Source organism: Choloepus didactylus, chromosome X (genome assembly GCF_015220235.1).
Source record: "Choloepus didactylus isolate mChoDid1 chromosome X, mChoDid1.pri, whole genome shotgun sequence".
NCBI classification, from domain to species: domain Eukaryota; kingdom Metazoa; phylum Chordata; class Mammalia; order Pilosa; family Megalonychidae; genus Choloepus; species Choloepus didactylus.
In genome coordinates, this window is record NC_051334.1 from 176,385,485 (window position 1) to 176,399,456 (window position 13,972).

At 39.2% G+C, this 13,972-nt stretch overlaps 1 protein-coding gene across 4 annotated transcripts in view; it reads right to left on the minus strand.

The window, feature by feature from the left end:
- ATP11C (ATPase phospholipid transporting 11C) overlaps positions 1 to 13,972 on the minus strand; it is a 198,080-nt gene that overhangs the window by 20,563 nt on the left and 163,545 nt on the right. For all 4 annotated transcript variants that reach the window (XM_037820975.1, XM_037820974.1, XM_037820973.1 and 1 more), the window contains 2 exons: positions 12,626 to 12,685; positions 3,877 to 4,004 (listed from right to left, as the gene is read on the minus strand). In XM_037820975.1, coding sequence (XP_037676903.1) covers positions 3,877 to 4,004; positions 12,626 to 12,685 — 188 coding nt within the window. The remainder of the gene's footprint in view (positions 1 to 3,876; positions 4,005 to 12,625; positions 12,686 to 13,972) is intronic.

Genomic DNA, 13,972 nt, shown 5'->3' on the forward strand with positions numbered 1-13,972 from the left:
GAACCCCAAATGCCAGCAGCCTTTCTTCAGAGAAGGTATCTTCCTCTTGATGCCTTAATTGGGACATTTTTCATGGCCTTATTGTAAGCTAATAAAGCCCCTTTGTAAAAGCCAACCCATTTCCTGGTATATTGCATTCTGGCAGCATTAGCAAACTGAAACATATACCATCCCTGATTGACTTGACTTCATAGCCTATATGTTCTCAATGCATACTACCGCTGCTTTCCAAATAATTGTTGAACTATTTTGTTTGATCACGATTTCTTCCTGGAAATGTAGCTTTTTTTTTTAGGTCTTGAGGGATGTTCTTTATATTTTTTCTATCAAGTCAAATAACAGGTTTGAGGTTGTATAGTCATGCTCTGATAAATGGCAGGTGGACAAATTAAAAAGTTTAAGTCTGTCAAAAAAAGCGCAATCTTCTCAGCACAAGACAGAATGTTAAATAACGCTATCAATTCTGATGGAGCAGGGCTATAGAAAGAAGATGGGCCTGTGCATATATTTCTTTCGGCTTCAGTTTCAAATTGCTCTTAACATTTGTTCCAGTTTGCTAATGCTGCCATTATGCAAAATACCAGAAGGGGATTGGCTTTTATAAAGGAGGTTTATTTGGTTACCAAGTTACAGTCTTATGGCCATGCAAATGTCCAAACAAAGTCATCAAACGGTAGGGTACCTTCACTGAAGAACACTGATGGCATCTGGAAAACCTGTTAGCTGGGAAGGCATGTGGGCTGGCATCTGCTTGCTCCTAGGTGGTGTTTCAAAATGGTGTTCTCCAAAATGTCTCTCTAAGCTGCAGCTGCTCTGAGGTCCTTCTGTTTGTGAGCTCTTTTATAGGACTCCAGTGATCAAATCAAGACCTGTCCTCAATGGGCGGGGTCCATATCTCCATGGAAATAATCCAATCAAACATTTCACTCACAGTTGATTGAGCCACTTCTCCACAGAAACACTCAATCAAAGGATTCCAACCTAATCAACACTAATACATCTGCCCCCATAAGATTGCATCAAAGAACACGGCATTTTAGGGGACATAATACATCCAAACCGGCACAACACTTATCAAAAGTTGTCTTATCACTTAAATATTGCATCTGTTGCCAAAACTATCTGGACTGTCACTTGGCTGTACAGAATAAGACTTTTATAATGTAAATGCAAGTGACCCTTGTTCAGCTAGGATTAGTACTGTGTTCAGTGCTTTCCAGAAAACTTAACAATTATACAACTTTGACCTACTAGGACTTTCAGGTATATGTGGGAACCTAAGATGAAAGGGATGCTTAAAACAATGCAGGGGACATACTGCTGTCTGCTCTAGAAATGTGGCAGGAAGGAGGGGACTGCTTCCCAGAAACACACTCTCCCCAGGGCCAGTAAGTCATGTTCCCAAGGTAACTGGGAGCCACAGGCAGGGCACCTCCTTAAGATCCTGGCAGCGAGGGCCCAGGCACTGTGGCTTTTGAGAGTCACTGACTTGGACTGAGGCAGAGAGGACAAAAGCAAGAAGTGGTTGCTGCCTGTCCAGACCATGTCTGGGAATGACACTACCACAGTTGGCAGAAGGGCAGGGGCACCATGGTATGCTGGGTTACAGACTTTCCAGCTGCACCCAGATGAATGACAAGGCCATTGGAAACTCAGAATAAGGCAGTCACCATGAATGAGGGTGCGAGAGAGACTGAAGATGAGGGGAGAGGGTGAGCAACAGCACAGGCCCCAGCAGCCTCCATAGGATCGCAGGCAGCTGACACACTAGGACCTCTCTTTTGCCCTTTAAAGCTACTGAAGAAACAAACTACATCTGGGTCCTCTATCAATGCAGTGCTGTTTACTTTTTAACTTTCTCTCTAAAAACAGGTAAAAACATCTAACTATGGTTTGTTCCAGGAAAAAGCAGTTGGAAACAGCTGAGTCACTAAGTCTCTGAAGGTGAAATCGGTAATATGCTACACAATGCCACCAGTAATATTAAGTGGTACACTGCAGAGAGAGCCAACTGTGAAGAGCAGGACATCATGTTTACAAAGGAATACACTGAGTGCTGGAGCAATTTTAAATTGCTCCAAGAGCAGTGTGTGACCTAAGCAGTCATCACTACTTACTAGTACAAGGGAGGAAGGAAAGCTGCACTTTGGTCTGGGCATTAGGTGCTACAGCTCTTATTTTTGCATCATCTGTGACAAGTATACCCTCAATACGAAATCATTCAAAAATTCATGACCTATACCTATAGGGTGGTCACTAAAATTTCATAGAGAACTCTACAGTACTTTCTACTCAACAGCTTTTTTCCAGGTTTTCAACATTTTTAGTGTATGAAAGTGCTCAGCACAGCCCCAGAAGTTATTATTACAAGAATAAGATCAACAGCTACCATCCATTGAAAACTTACTATGTGTCAGGCACTGTTTTAAGTTCTTTTACAGGTAGTTACTCTTTTCATCCTCACAAAATCATTGTGTGTTAGGTGCTACTATTACAAATGTTTCCTCCATCAAATAACCGGTGCAAGGTCACACAGCTAGTAAGTGGCAGAGCTGGGATTTGAGCCCAGGAAGTCAGCCTGAGATCTTGGGCAGACTGTTCACCACCACCACCACCACCCCAACTCATGTAAAAGCCCACTTCAACCAGAACAGCCACACTATTGGGCTCCACTTCAGTTGCAGTCTGAAGATAGGGCACCGTTGCTCTAACAATTGTTTGAAACCCAGTGGCCCACTGTAAGGAGCAGAGGGCTGGTCATCAGCAGGACCTGGGCTTTGCCTCTGGTTATATACTCTGTGTCCACAGGCAGTTCGTTTCCCATCTCTGGGACGTGGTTCTTCATTTGTAAAAAGAGGGAATGGAAGCTGATGCTCTGTGAGGTTTCCACTTAAGTTTCTATGATTTCCCCCTAGATCCAATTACAGTTTACAACAAACAGGAATCGGTGGAATATGTCAAAAAATATCATGAGGATGCAACCCATGGATTGGCCATGAATTGATAATTGTTGAAGCCAAGTAGTGGGTACAGGGGAGTTCGTTCTATTAATTGTAGTCAATCTATTTTTGTATATGTTTGAAATTTTCCATAAGTAAAAGCTTAAACATTATGATAAATTTTACAAATCCCTATAATTCTAGCAATTATTAAACACAAAAGTTGTTTTATGACTCATACTGGTTAAAGAAATCCCTTAAATTTGGACACCTTCATTTCATCTAAATAAACCACCTGAGTCACTCTCTCGGTTGCACTTGTTATCCACTATTGAGCAAAGTTACAATCTACTGTAGAGTAACATCTTTATCCTAAACTGTAGGTTTAATTTACAAATATCCAATTAAATCATAGCTTAGCAACTGGGACTAGTGCCAAGTCCCCCATCCATGAAGAGACGCAGCCACTTGCAATCGATACAAAATGAATACAATATATACCTTCGTCTTGATGAGTTAATTATAAATGGGGGCTAACAAAGAGGGGAAATGCTTCAGGGACAGTTTATAAGAGAAGGGTAACATAACCTCACCAGTCCTATCTACTACAGGTAGGAGTCAATATTCTAAACTATTAAAGATCTTTTGTTTTTTTGTTTTTTGTTTAAGTTTTAACTTAAAACTACTATGACAAAGAAGTTTTAAGAATGAATGATTCTGAACTAAACACTTCACGGACATATATACACATATACAGGCCCACACCTAAGAAATGTGTCATTTCCCTGTTGAATGATCTGGCTTCAGTAGCTAAAAACTAGGAACAGAGTCACGTAATCCAACCAGGTGGTTTGTTCTGTGTGCTTTCCATCGAACTAAGAAATGAAACGCACAACTCTGAAAGTTGGAGGGAGTTTTAGTTACATTTTCTACTTACATATATAAGCAGGGGTCTGAGGTCAGAGCATCAATGTTGATGTGCTGTTCCAGGAGGCTGTAGGCCAAGATGGGCAGGGACGTGAAGCAGATGTTGTACATCGTAAGGTAAGCAGCATCATACAGTGGCTGCCATGAGAAACAACAGAGGAAAGAAAGACATACTGTAACAATCAACTGCAAGAGGATATTTATGAGTATGGAAAAGTCCTAGTTAAAACAAGGCAGTTTTCTTTTCATGACTTTTGTGATGGCTAATGATTTTGTCAATAAGGTCACTCTACTTAGTAATTATAAAAATTAGGTTACTTTCTTGGGGTAGAGTAGGAACATGTCGGAAGTAAAGTAGTTAGGTTAGTTGTCTTTTTCTTACTCCCTTGTTATGGTCTCTTTGAAATGTTCTTTTATTGTATGTTTTTTTTTTTAATTTTTTTAAAAAATTTTTTATTTTTCATACAGTTGATTTAGGAAAAAAAAAAGTTAAAAAAAAAAAAATAAACAAGGAAAAAAATATGCAGAGCCCCCTTGAGGAGCTGGTGGAGAATGCAGGGGTATTGGCCTGCCCTACCTCGATGGTTGCTAACATGCCCACAGACATAGGGGACTGGTGGTTTGATGGATTGAGCCCTCTGCCACGGGATTTGCCCTTGGGAGGACTGTTGCTGCAGGGGAGTGGCTAGGCCTCCCTATGGTTGTGCCTGGGAGCCTCCTCCCGAATGCCTCTTTGTTGCTCGGATGTGGCCCTCTCTCTCTAGCTAAGCCAACTTGCAAGGTGAGATCACTGCCCTCCCCGCTATGTGGGATCAGACACCCAGGGGAGTGAATCTCCCTGGCAACGTGGAATATGACTCCTGGGGAGGAATATAGACCTGGCATCGTGGGACGGAGAACATCTTCTTGACCAAAAGGGGGATGTGAAAGGAAATGAAATAAGCTTCAGTGGCAGAGAGATTCCAAAAGGAGCCAAGAGGTCACTCTGGTGGGCACTCTTATGCACAATGTAGACAACCCTTTTTAGGTTCTGGTGAATTGGGGTAGCTGGTGGTGGATACCTGGGGTTATCAAACTACAACCCAGAACCCATGAATCTTGAAGACAATTGTATAAAAATGTGGCTTATGAGGGGGGACAGTGGGATTGGGGGGGGGGCATGGGGATCACACTCCCCTTTGTCTAGTTTCTGGATGGATGAGGGGAAAGGTGGGGGAAGGAAACAAACAGACAAGGGCGCCCAGTGTTCTTTTTTACTTTAGTTGCTCTTTTTCACTTTAATTATTATTCTGGTTATTTTTGTGTGTGTGGTAATGAGGGTGTTGGAGATTGATTTTGATGATGAAGTACAACTATGTAATGGTACTGTGAACAATCAAATGTACGATTTGTTTTGTATGACTGTGTGGTATGAGAATATATCTCAATAAAATGAATATATAAAAAAAACAAGGCAGTTGTCTTTTCATGACTTTTGTGATGGCTAATGATTTTGTCAATAAGGTCACTCTACTTAGTAATTATTAAAAAAGTAACTAACATTTTGTTGGAATGCACCATAGTAATGTATTCTCCCTTCTAACAGAGTCATAATTCAGAAAGTTTACATGCTATAAACTATTTCTAATAAATATTAAGAATGTTTGAAAAGGTTTCTCAGTAAACAAAGACCAAATAAGCATAAGCCAAGAACTCTTCAGAGAAACTAAATATAGGCAGTAGCCAACCTGTGTCACATTTATTTTTGTTAAAAAATTTTCCATACTTTCAAATGTCACTGTTACCTTCTTCAGGGAAAATTTATGATTCTGAAGGCAGCCATTTACTAAGGATTGAGCAAATGTATTCACAAGAACAAAGCTAAATTTTTGTACATGGGCATGACTTCCAACACTCTCTGGTCTTGAATTTCCTGGGCTCCAGAGGACAATTTCCAACTTCCTGCTGGCTGTCCCACAGGCACCTCCAACTTGAGATGTCTAAAACCAAACTCATTAACTTTTCTCCTAAATCTGCTTTCTCCTATGGTAACCACAGCTCAATGAGTGGTACCACAATTTGTGCAACCCTAGCACCTCCCCTGGTGCCTGGCATCACTTAGGTGCTCAAGAAATGTTCTGAAGTGAATGATTTGCCTGATTTTTCTCCTACCTCACTGGTTATTCCTTCTCAATCTCCCCTTCTATCTCAGTTCTCAGAGTGCCCCAGGGCTCAGTGTTTGGAACTTTATCTAGGCTCACTCTCTAGGTGATCTTTAGTTGTGGGGTTTTAATACCATCAATTCACTGACAATTCCCAAATATCTATCTCTAGCCCACTTCTCTTCCATGAACTCAAGACTCACATATCCAACTGCCCACTTGACATCTCCACATGGATGTCTAACATATTGCAAACTCAAGTCCAAAACCAAACTTCTCACCTGCTCCCACCTCAAACCTGCTCCTCTTCAAGTCTTCCCCATCTCAGGAAATGGCAACTCAATTTTTCTGATTACTGAGGACAAGAGTCTTGGAATCATCCTTCACTCCTCCCCTTGTTTATACCCTACATCCAATCTATTAGGAACTTGTTATTGGCTCTACCTTCAAAATACATCCAAAACCAAATCACTTCTCTGCATCTCCACTGTTACTACCCGGCAAGCCTACTAAAGTTTAACTTTTAGAGAAATGGAAATCCACTGGAGAGCTTGAACAGAAAAATGGCACAATTTGACTCTCAACACAACTGCCTGAGTCGTCGCACTAAAACTCAAATTGTTTTCTAATTTCCTTTAAATCTTTGCTCAAGTGTCACTTTCTCAGTAAGATCAACATTGACTTAAAATGCTACTTCCTTTCTTCAAGACACACCTGTCTCCTTTATCCTTTTTATTTCTCCTATAGCACTTACCACCCTCGAACTTACATTGTGAATTTATTATGTTTACTGCCCACATCTTCACACTAGAATGGAAGCTCTATGAAGGCAGGGATTCTTCCCTATTTTATTTACCATAGATTGAGAAAGAGAAAAGCAGCCCCATAGACATTGGGGGAACAAGCCTGGTACTATCAGCTGTGCCTTGGGGTTGCTAAGAGCTGGCCTGGCACTCACAGCTGGGCTTGGGTGCTTGCCTGCTGAACACGAACAATTTCACAGAACATCAATATCAGACAAGGCTACTCTGTGACTACCCTGGATCAAGACAAAACTAGACTTCTTCAGAATTTACGTCTGAACACAGACAGAACAGGAACATTGTGCAAGTCCCCCAAATGAACAAACATCCCCCTATCCTGGCTAACATGAGTGAGCTACTACTGTTTCTTTCTTTGCCAATTACAGCTTCAACCTCGCTCTAGAATTTCCTACCCACAGACAAGCCTTATGGAGATACCCAGTCATGCAAGTACCCCACTATCTGACAGCATCCAATCCAGAGCAAAGTCCCAATTCTAATCCTCCCCCAAATCACTGAACTTAAGCCCAATCCTCTGAGAAGTTTTTTCTAACAACCTCTTCCTGAGAGACCCCATTGTTCCCCCAAGGTGTGTGTTCTTCCTTCCTGTACCAAGTCATAACCCAAGTGGATCTTCATGTCTGTTCCTGGTGGTCTTTGGCTGGAGGGCTCTGACAATCTTGAGCTCCTAGAACAGGACTTGGCACACAGAAAGTATTCAATAAATAATGAATGAATGAAAGAGTAGAGATTTGAAGCTGCAACACATTTGTAAAGGACTGATCGGATAGTATAAATCTTGCTTTATTGAAAAAATATTTAGGTTTTCCTTGAACATCATTTTCAAACTTTTTTTTGTCAATTTTTTTTTATTAGAGAAGTTGTGGGTTTACAGAACAATCATGCATAAAATACAGGATTCCCTGATACCACCCTATTGTTAACACCTTGCATTGGTGTGGTACATTTGTTACAATTGGTAAAATCATATTTTAAGGTTCACTGTTCTGCAGTTCCATGGATTTTTTTAAAAAAAATTTATTCTGGTACCATATATACAACCTAACATTTCCCCCTTTTAACCACATTCAAATATATGATTTGGTGCTGTTAAGTTCACAACGAGTGTTTCTAGGAATTTGTACATTTCATCTAGGTTACCTAAATTGTTGGCATACAGTTGTTCACGGTATCTTCTTATAATCCTTTTTATTTCAGTGGGGTTGATAGTTATGTCCCATTTTCATTAATGATTTCAGTCATTTGTGTCCTCTCTCTTTTTCTGTCTAAAGGTTTTTCAATTTTATTGATGTCTTTTAAAAACCAATTATTGGTTTTGTCTCTATTGTTTTTATTCTCTATTTCACTTATCTCTGCTCTAATCATTATTTCCTTTCTTCTACTCACTTTGGGTTTAATTTACTCTTCTTTTTATAGTTCTTCCAGTTTTCAGTGTAGGTCTATGATTTGTAATCTTCCTTCTTTTTTAATGTAAGTATTTAGGCGACACATTTCCTTCTCAGTGCTGGCTTTGCTGTATCCTTTGCTGGTTTGGGTATGCTGTATTTTCATGTTCATATGCAAGATATTTCCTAATTTCCCTTCAGTGTCAGGGCCCCCAGCAATCCCAATTCACTAATCAAATGCCATGATCAGCCATTGGTTTGTGCCCACCCCAGATCTTGGGGGTGTGGATTTTTATGTCTTTTTCTGACACCAGAAAGCTACCCCAGGGTCTGGACCTCAATGCAGCTTGCTGTGAGAATGGGGGATGGGCGCTGATAACCACTGACCAGAGAAAGCAATTTACTGGTCTTCACCGTAATTTCCCAGCCTCTTCCCCCCACTCTTCCCTGGATCCTGCACAGTGTTCTACTGGACTATGGGATTTAAAAATAGTTGATTCAAACAGTTCCAGTCTCTTTAATACTTGTTCTGTTGGAGGGACTGATTCATGGAGCTTCCTACTCAGCCATCTTCCCTTGAACATCATTTTGAAAGTACTTATTGATTTCAGTATTTATCTATACAATGTAGTGCTAGATGGTGTCTATGCAACCATGATCTATGGCCTAAATAAATAATGTTCCATACTCTTTTGTACTGTTCACATATACAAACAGTCTGATTAACAAAATGCATTCAAACATAGCCCAAATAAACACAATTATGTCTTTTCAATCAATGGCTATTAAAGATACAAGTACTATTAATACTGGAGGTTCTTGTAAATTCTTTGACTCAAAAAGGTTGGGATAGGCTTGAATAGAACATTAGTTCATGCATTAGTTGACTCCACAAACATTTATTGAGTTTCCACTAAGTGCTAAGTATGGGGGACAGACAGATGACTAATTGCTTGACCCCACCAAGGATCTCAACTTCTAGAGGGTGAGTACACAAGGAGATGGGGGAGCCCAGAGCAGGGGGCCCCAACTCTGGTCTGCAGCAGAAACAAGGAAATAGATAAGGTATGCAACATTCTCCATGATGTAAAAAATATGGCTATATATCAAACATGGAGGTACTTCCCACATACTTTCTATAAACAAAGATTTAAGCCCAACCAAAATACTCCACTCTGGGGACCCAGAACCTGGACCCCCTCCCCTCCATAGTGAAAGTGAGTTATTTCATGTAGCTGCCTACTTGACTGGGACAGATGTTAAAGGTCATCAGACCTCCCAAGGGGGGGGGAGAATGTTCAAATGGTATCGTAAACAAAGCATTTAAACTCCCATCCCCTGATCACCCTTGGTAACAAATCTCCATACCCCTGTGTCACAAAACCCTGCTGAAACTCCGAAACTCCCTTCTCAAACCCTATGGAATGTCTTTGTCCTAACCCTTATAAACTACACCCTGGCATCCCCTGCTCTTTGCGGAGCACTAACTTCCATCTTTTGTGGCTGGACACCACCAGGAAGAACTCTCTCCTGTCCGTAAGTCCTATTAAACTCATGTCTAACTCTGTGCCTGGTGTATTCTTTGGTCTTGGGGCTGAGCTGTGTTGGAACATCCACTGAAATTAAAAAGTACAAAAAAACACACAAAACTACGACACCAAAAATGTGTTATATTCCTTTTATTTCTCAAAGGAGGGGACTAGTCTTTCGCACACAATACATTTTTCATCAGAAACTACCCATTTTTGCTAAAGAAAAAATTGAAAAAAAAAAAAAAACACAATTCTGTGTGTAATTTAGCCTTAAATTTCATTCAAACAAAAGAAGCATAGCCTACTTTTGTTCCCCTATGGTAGTTTGAGGGTCTGTGAGAGACAATTCTAATTCTTACATGCATAATCAGGGGAGATAGAATCCCCCAAACAAATGTCAGGTTTAGCTGATAAAACTGTTTCTTGTTAAACCTGTTACAAATGTTTTCTTTTCAAGAAAAATGAAAAACAAGTACTATCCTAATTGTTTTATGCTTACAGAGTCTGAATCCTGATTGCATTTCTACATTTTGTTCAAGTTACGGGGTTACAGAGACCAGCTAATGTGGCCCTGGGTTGAAAAAGACTACAACATGTGCTCCGTTGACACTTGGAATAAAGGTTGCTACGTTCAGCAGTAGTACAATGCCAAAGCTGAAAATAAAGATACCTCACATCATGTCACTTCAGAGCCCTGTACTTGATCTGTTATACTTTTCATCTAAGATATCTGCATAGTTCCTTCTCTCATCTCCTTCAGAAGGTCTCTGCCCAAATGTCACCTCATCAAAGAGAATGCCCAAGATCATCCTATCCAAATCAACCCCATCCCCAGCCATACTCTATCCCATAGCAGTTTTTTTCCTGTACAGTATCCGACCTAATGTCTTTGATTGAGTTGTTGTCTATTTCTCCCATCATCACTATATTGCAAGCTCCATGAGGGTAAGGGAGTTTGTTTTGATCACTGCTGTATCTCCAACACTTAGAACCTATGTCTGGTATATAGCAGGAGCTCAAGAAATATTTGTTAATTGACTGAACCTACCTGCCAGTTTAGTAACTGGGAAAGCTAAACATTACCTCCACTCAAATGGAAACCTAAGCTGCCCAGGTAATTTAAGCAGACCCAAGACAGCCCAGGACCCGATTCTCAGGAGGCTTTAGAAGGAGTAAGTCCTTTCTTTCTTCTTATCAAGATGCACTTAGTAACATGTTTTAAAAGGATAACAAAAAAGCAACAGACTCTTTTAAAAATAAAAACTGGTAGCTGGTGGTGGATACCTGAAACTATCAAACTACAACCCAGAACCCATGAATCTCGAAGACAGTTGTATAAAAATGTAGCTTATGAGGGGTGACAATGGGATTGGGAAAGCCATAAGGACCACACTCCACTTTGTCTAGTTTATGGATGGATGAGTAGAAAAATAGGGGAAGGAAACAAACAGACAAAGGTACCCAGTGTTCTTTTTTACTTCAATTGCTCTTTTTCACTCTAATTATTATTCTTGTTATTTTTGTGTGTGTGCTAATGAAGGTGTCAGGGATTGATTTAGGTGATGAATGTACAACTATGTAATGGTACTGTGAACAATCGAAAGTACGATTTGTTTTGTATGACTGCGTGGTATGTGAATATATCTCAATAAAATGAAGATTAAAAAAAAAAATAAAAAAAAAATAAAAACCTTGTTTCAATCCAATCAAGCCAATTTCCCTTTAGCACTTTGCTACAAACAAGTGAAAAATTTTTGAAATATTTTTCTAATACTTGCATTCATCCAAGGAAGGGAGGAATTAGCAACATTGTGGTCAACTGCAATTTGAACATTCAAGGAAACAGATTCATCAGAATTTATAAAACTCTCTGTACCTAATAGTATTAGTTTTGAACACAAAGAAGGCTGACAGCACTGCACAAGCTATTAGATGATTAATTCATGAAGTGATCTGCTTAACTGGTACCATGGGGCTGATGACATGGCATCAGTGTAAAAATGTGTTTGCAAAAGGGGCGAGTTCAAGAGAAAGAGAGCAGCTACTTACCATTGAGAAGAGTAAATTCTTTTAAACCTACTGCCAAGAAATTAGAAAAGGATTGCCTTCCTACCACAAGGAACCATGTAGAATAAAGCCTGCCTTTGAAATTTAAAACCTTAGTCCCTACTACCTGTGGCACTGCTGTAGCTCAGCTTGGCAAAATCATTGAACTGCTCAGAGATTAACTACCAAATTTCTGAGGCACTGAGAAGCATGCTGGCTCCTACACTTAGCAACATCTCTACTAGAAGCAAAATAAAATCCATTTCATTAGTTAAAACAAACCTGCAAATGTGCCTGCCTACACTGCCACTTATGTAGCAAGTTAATATATAGCATATTCTTTAGGTAATAAAATTTTATAAAGCAAAAAATTTAGACTTGCTCAAGTAATGCAAGACTCTTTCTAGGAACCACAATTTCTTGGCCAGCTTGAAGATCAACGTTTCTCTACAAAACCAACCTGAGAAACCACAAAGGTGTGAGATTTTATTTAGTGAAATATTAAGCCATAACATTTCAGGACCATGGATATATATTTTATAACACTGATAAAAAGAAAAAAATCAAAATACTCTTCTTAAGGTCATCTCAATCCAATAGAAGGTACCAAATAACTTTCAAAAAGGAAGTAATGAACATAAAATTATTAAAGCAAAAATATAAACATTTGTTGTCAAAAACCAGGCCAAGAAGATCAACTATGGACCAACAACAAAAATATATCCTTCCATTCTGAACATACCTTTCTAATCCCTACAATACAAAACATAAAAGGTAATTTATTTATAGCAAATATATACCACAGTATAACAAATAAGTTGGGAAACAAACCTGTTGTGAGAATCCACAGAAGAACTGGTACAAAAATTGTGGTAAAATGAAACAAAGGTTCTAGGGAAAAAAATTAAGAAAAGGGTTAATATTTTCATTTGATCAACTTTCTAAACTAAAATAGGAAACTCTATCCCAAATTTAGTCCTAAGTCCTTCTCTGTAATGTCAGAATGTAATAAATCTCTATCCTAGCCATGTAGGAAAAAAAACCTCACAAACCAATGATTAACTCATATTAAGCCCAACATTAACCCTACACCAAGGCAGAAGAGAATCTCACTTACTTTATGAGAACCTCATGCTACTCTTATTCCAGGGAAGAAATAAGCCCATCCAAAATATGAACTAATAGTTTATATTTGTACTAATAGGATTGTATCTTAAATGCCAATTAGACTTGCAAATTCATCATAAAGGAGACTGATATAATACTGTAAATGTATATTTTAAAGTTAATGCTAATAAAGTCAGGAAATTATTATAGTGTACATTGACTTTAACAGTATCAACTAATATTTTATTGCCTTTATTACTACCTCATCAAACAATGAACATATAATTAATGAGCAAAGATGTCACTGTGGGTTATAAAAAAAAAGAAAAAGCAAACTTCCTTCAAATAAGGGACTCATTATTTAATTGGAGAATACAAAAAACAAGCAGATAAAAAACAACAAGCTGAGAATTCATAAGGCAGTAAAAGCTAGTAGGAAGTGTGAGTATAAAATACCGAAATGAATGTCTTCAGGCTAAACTATCAGAACTAACATTTTCAAATTGCTGCTATCCTTCAAAGCAGGCTGTGAGCTTATTTGAGTGCTGCTGCCACTTGTTTATGATGTCTCTAGATTTCTCTTTGGAAAGCACCTCCAACAGTTCACCTTTGAGCCATATCAGAAAACCAGTCTCCTTCCTTCTGTCACATATTCTCACTTAGCTAATTCGCCCGATTTAGCTCTGGGAGACTTGAGATTGTTTTTCAAAATAAAATCCATCCTCAAAGGATGAACATCTGCTACAGCTGAGGATATTTCGATGAATATACTACAGGTTCTGGAGAATGTTCCTAAAGAAAAGTGCTATACATGTTTTGAACAATGGCTGCAGCAACAGAATAAGAGTAGGCGCTCTCAAGGGCATCACCTGGAAGGGCAACATTCACTTGTATGGATCAGTTCTAGTACAATAAAAATATTGTCAGTAGCACATCTAGAGTCATATTTTATAAGAAATAAGTGTTCTGAGACTGGAGGAGACTGAGCTCAGTGGAGGTCACAAGGGCACTTTGTGGGATGGGCTGGGGGAATGTGTCTCCCCAACTAGAATGTAAGTTCCAGGAGGACAG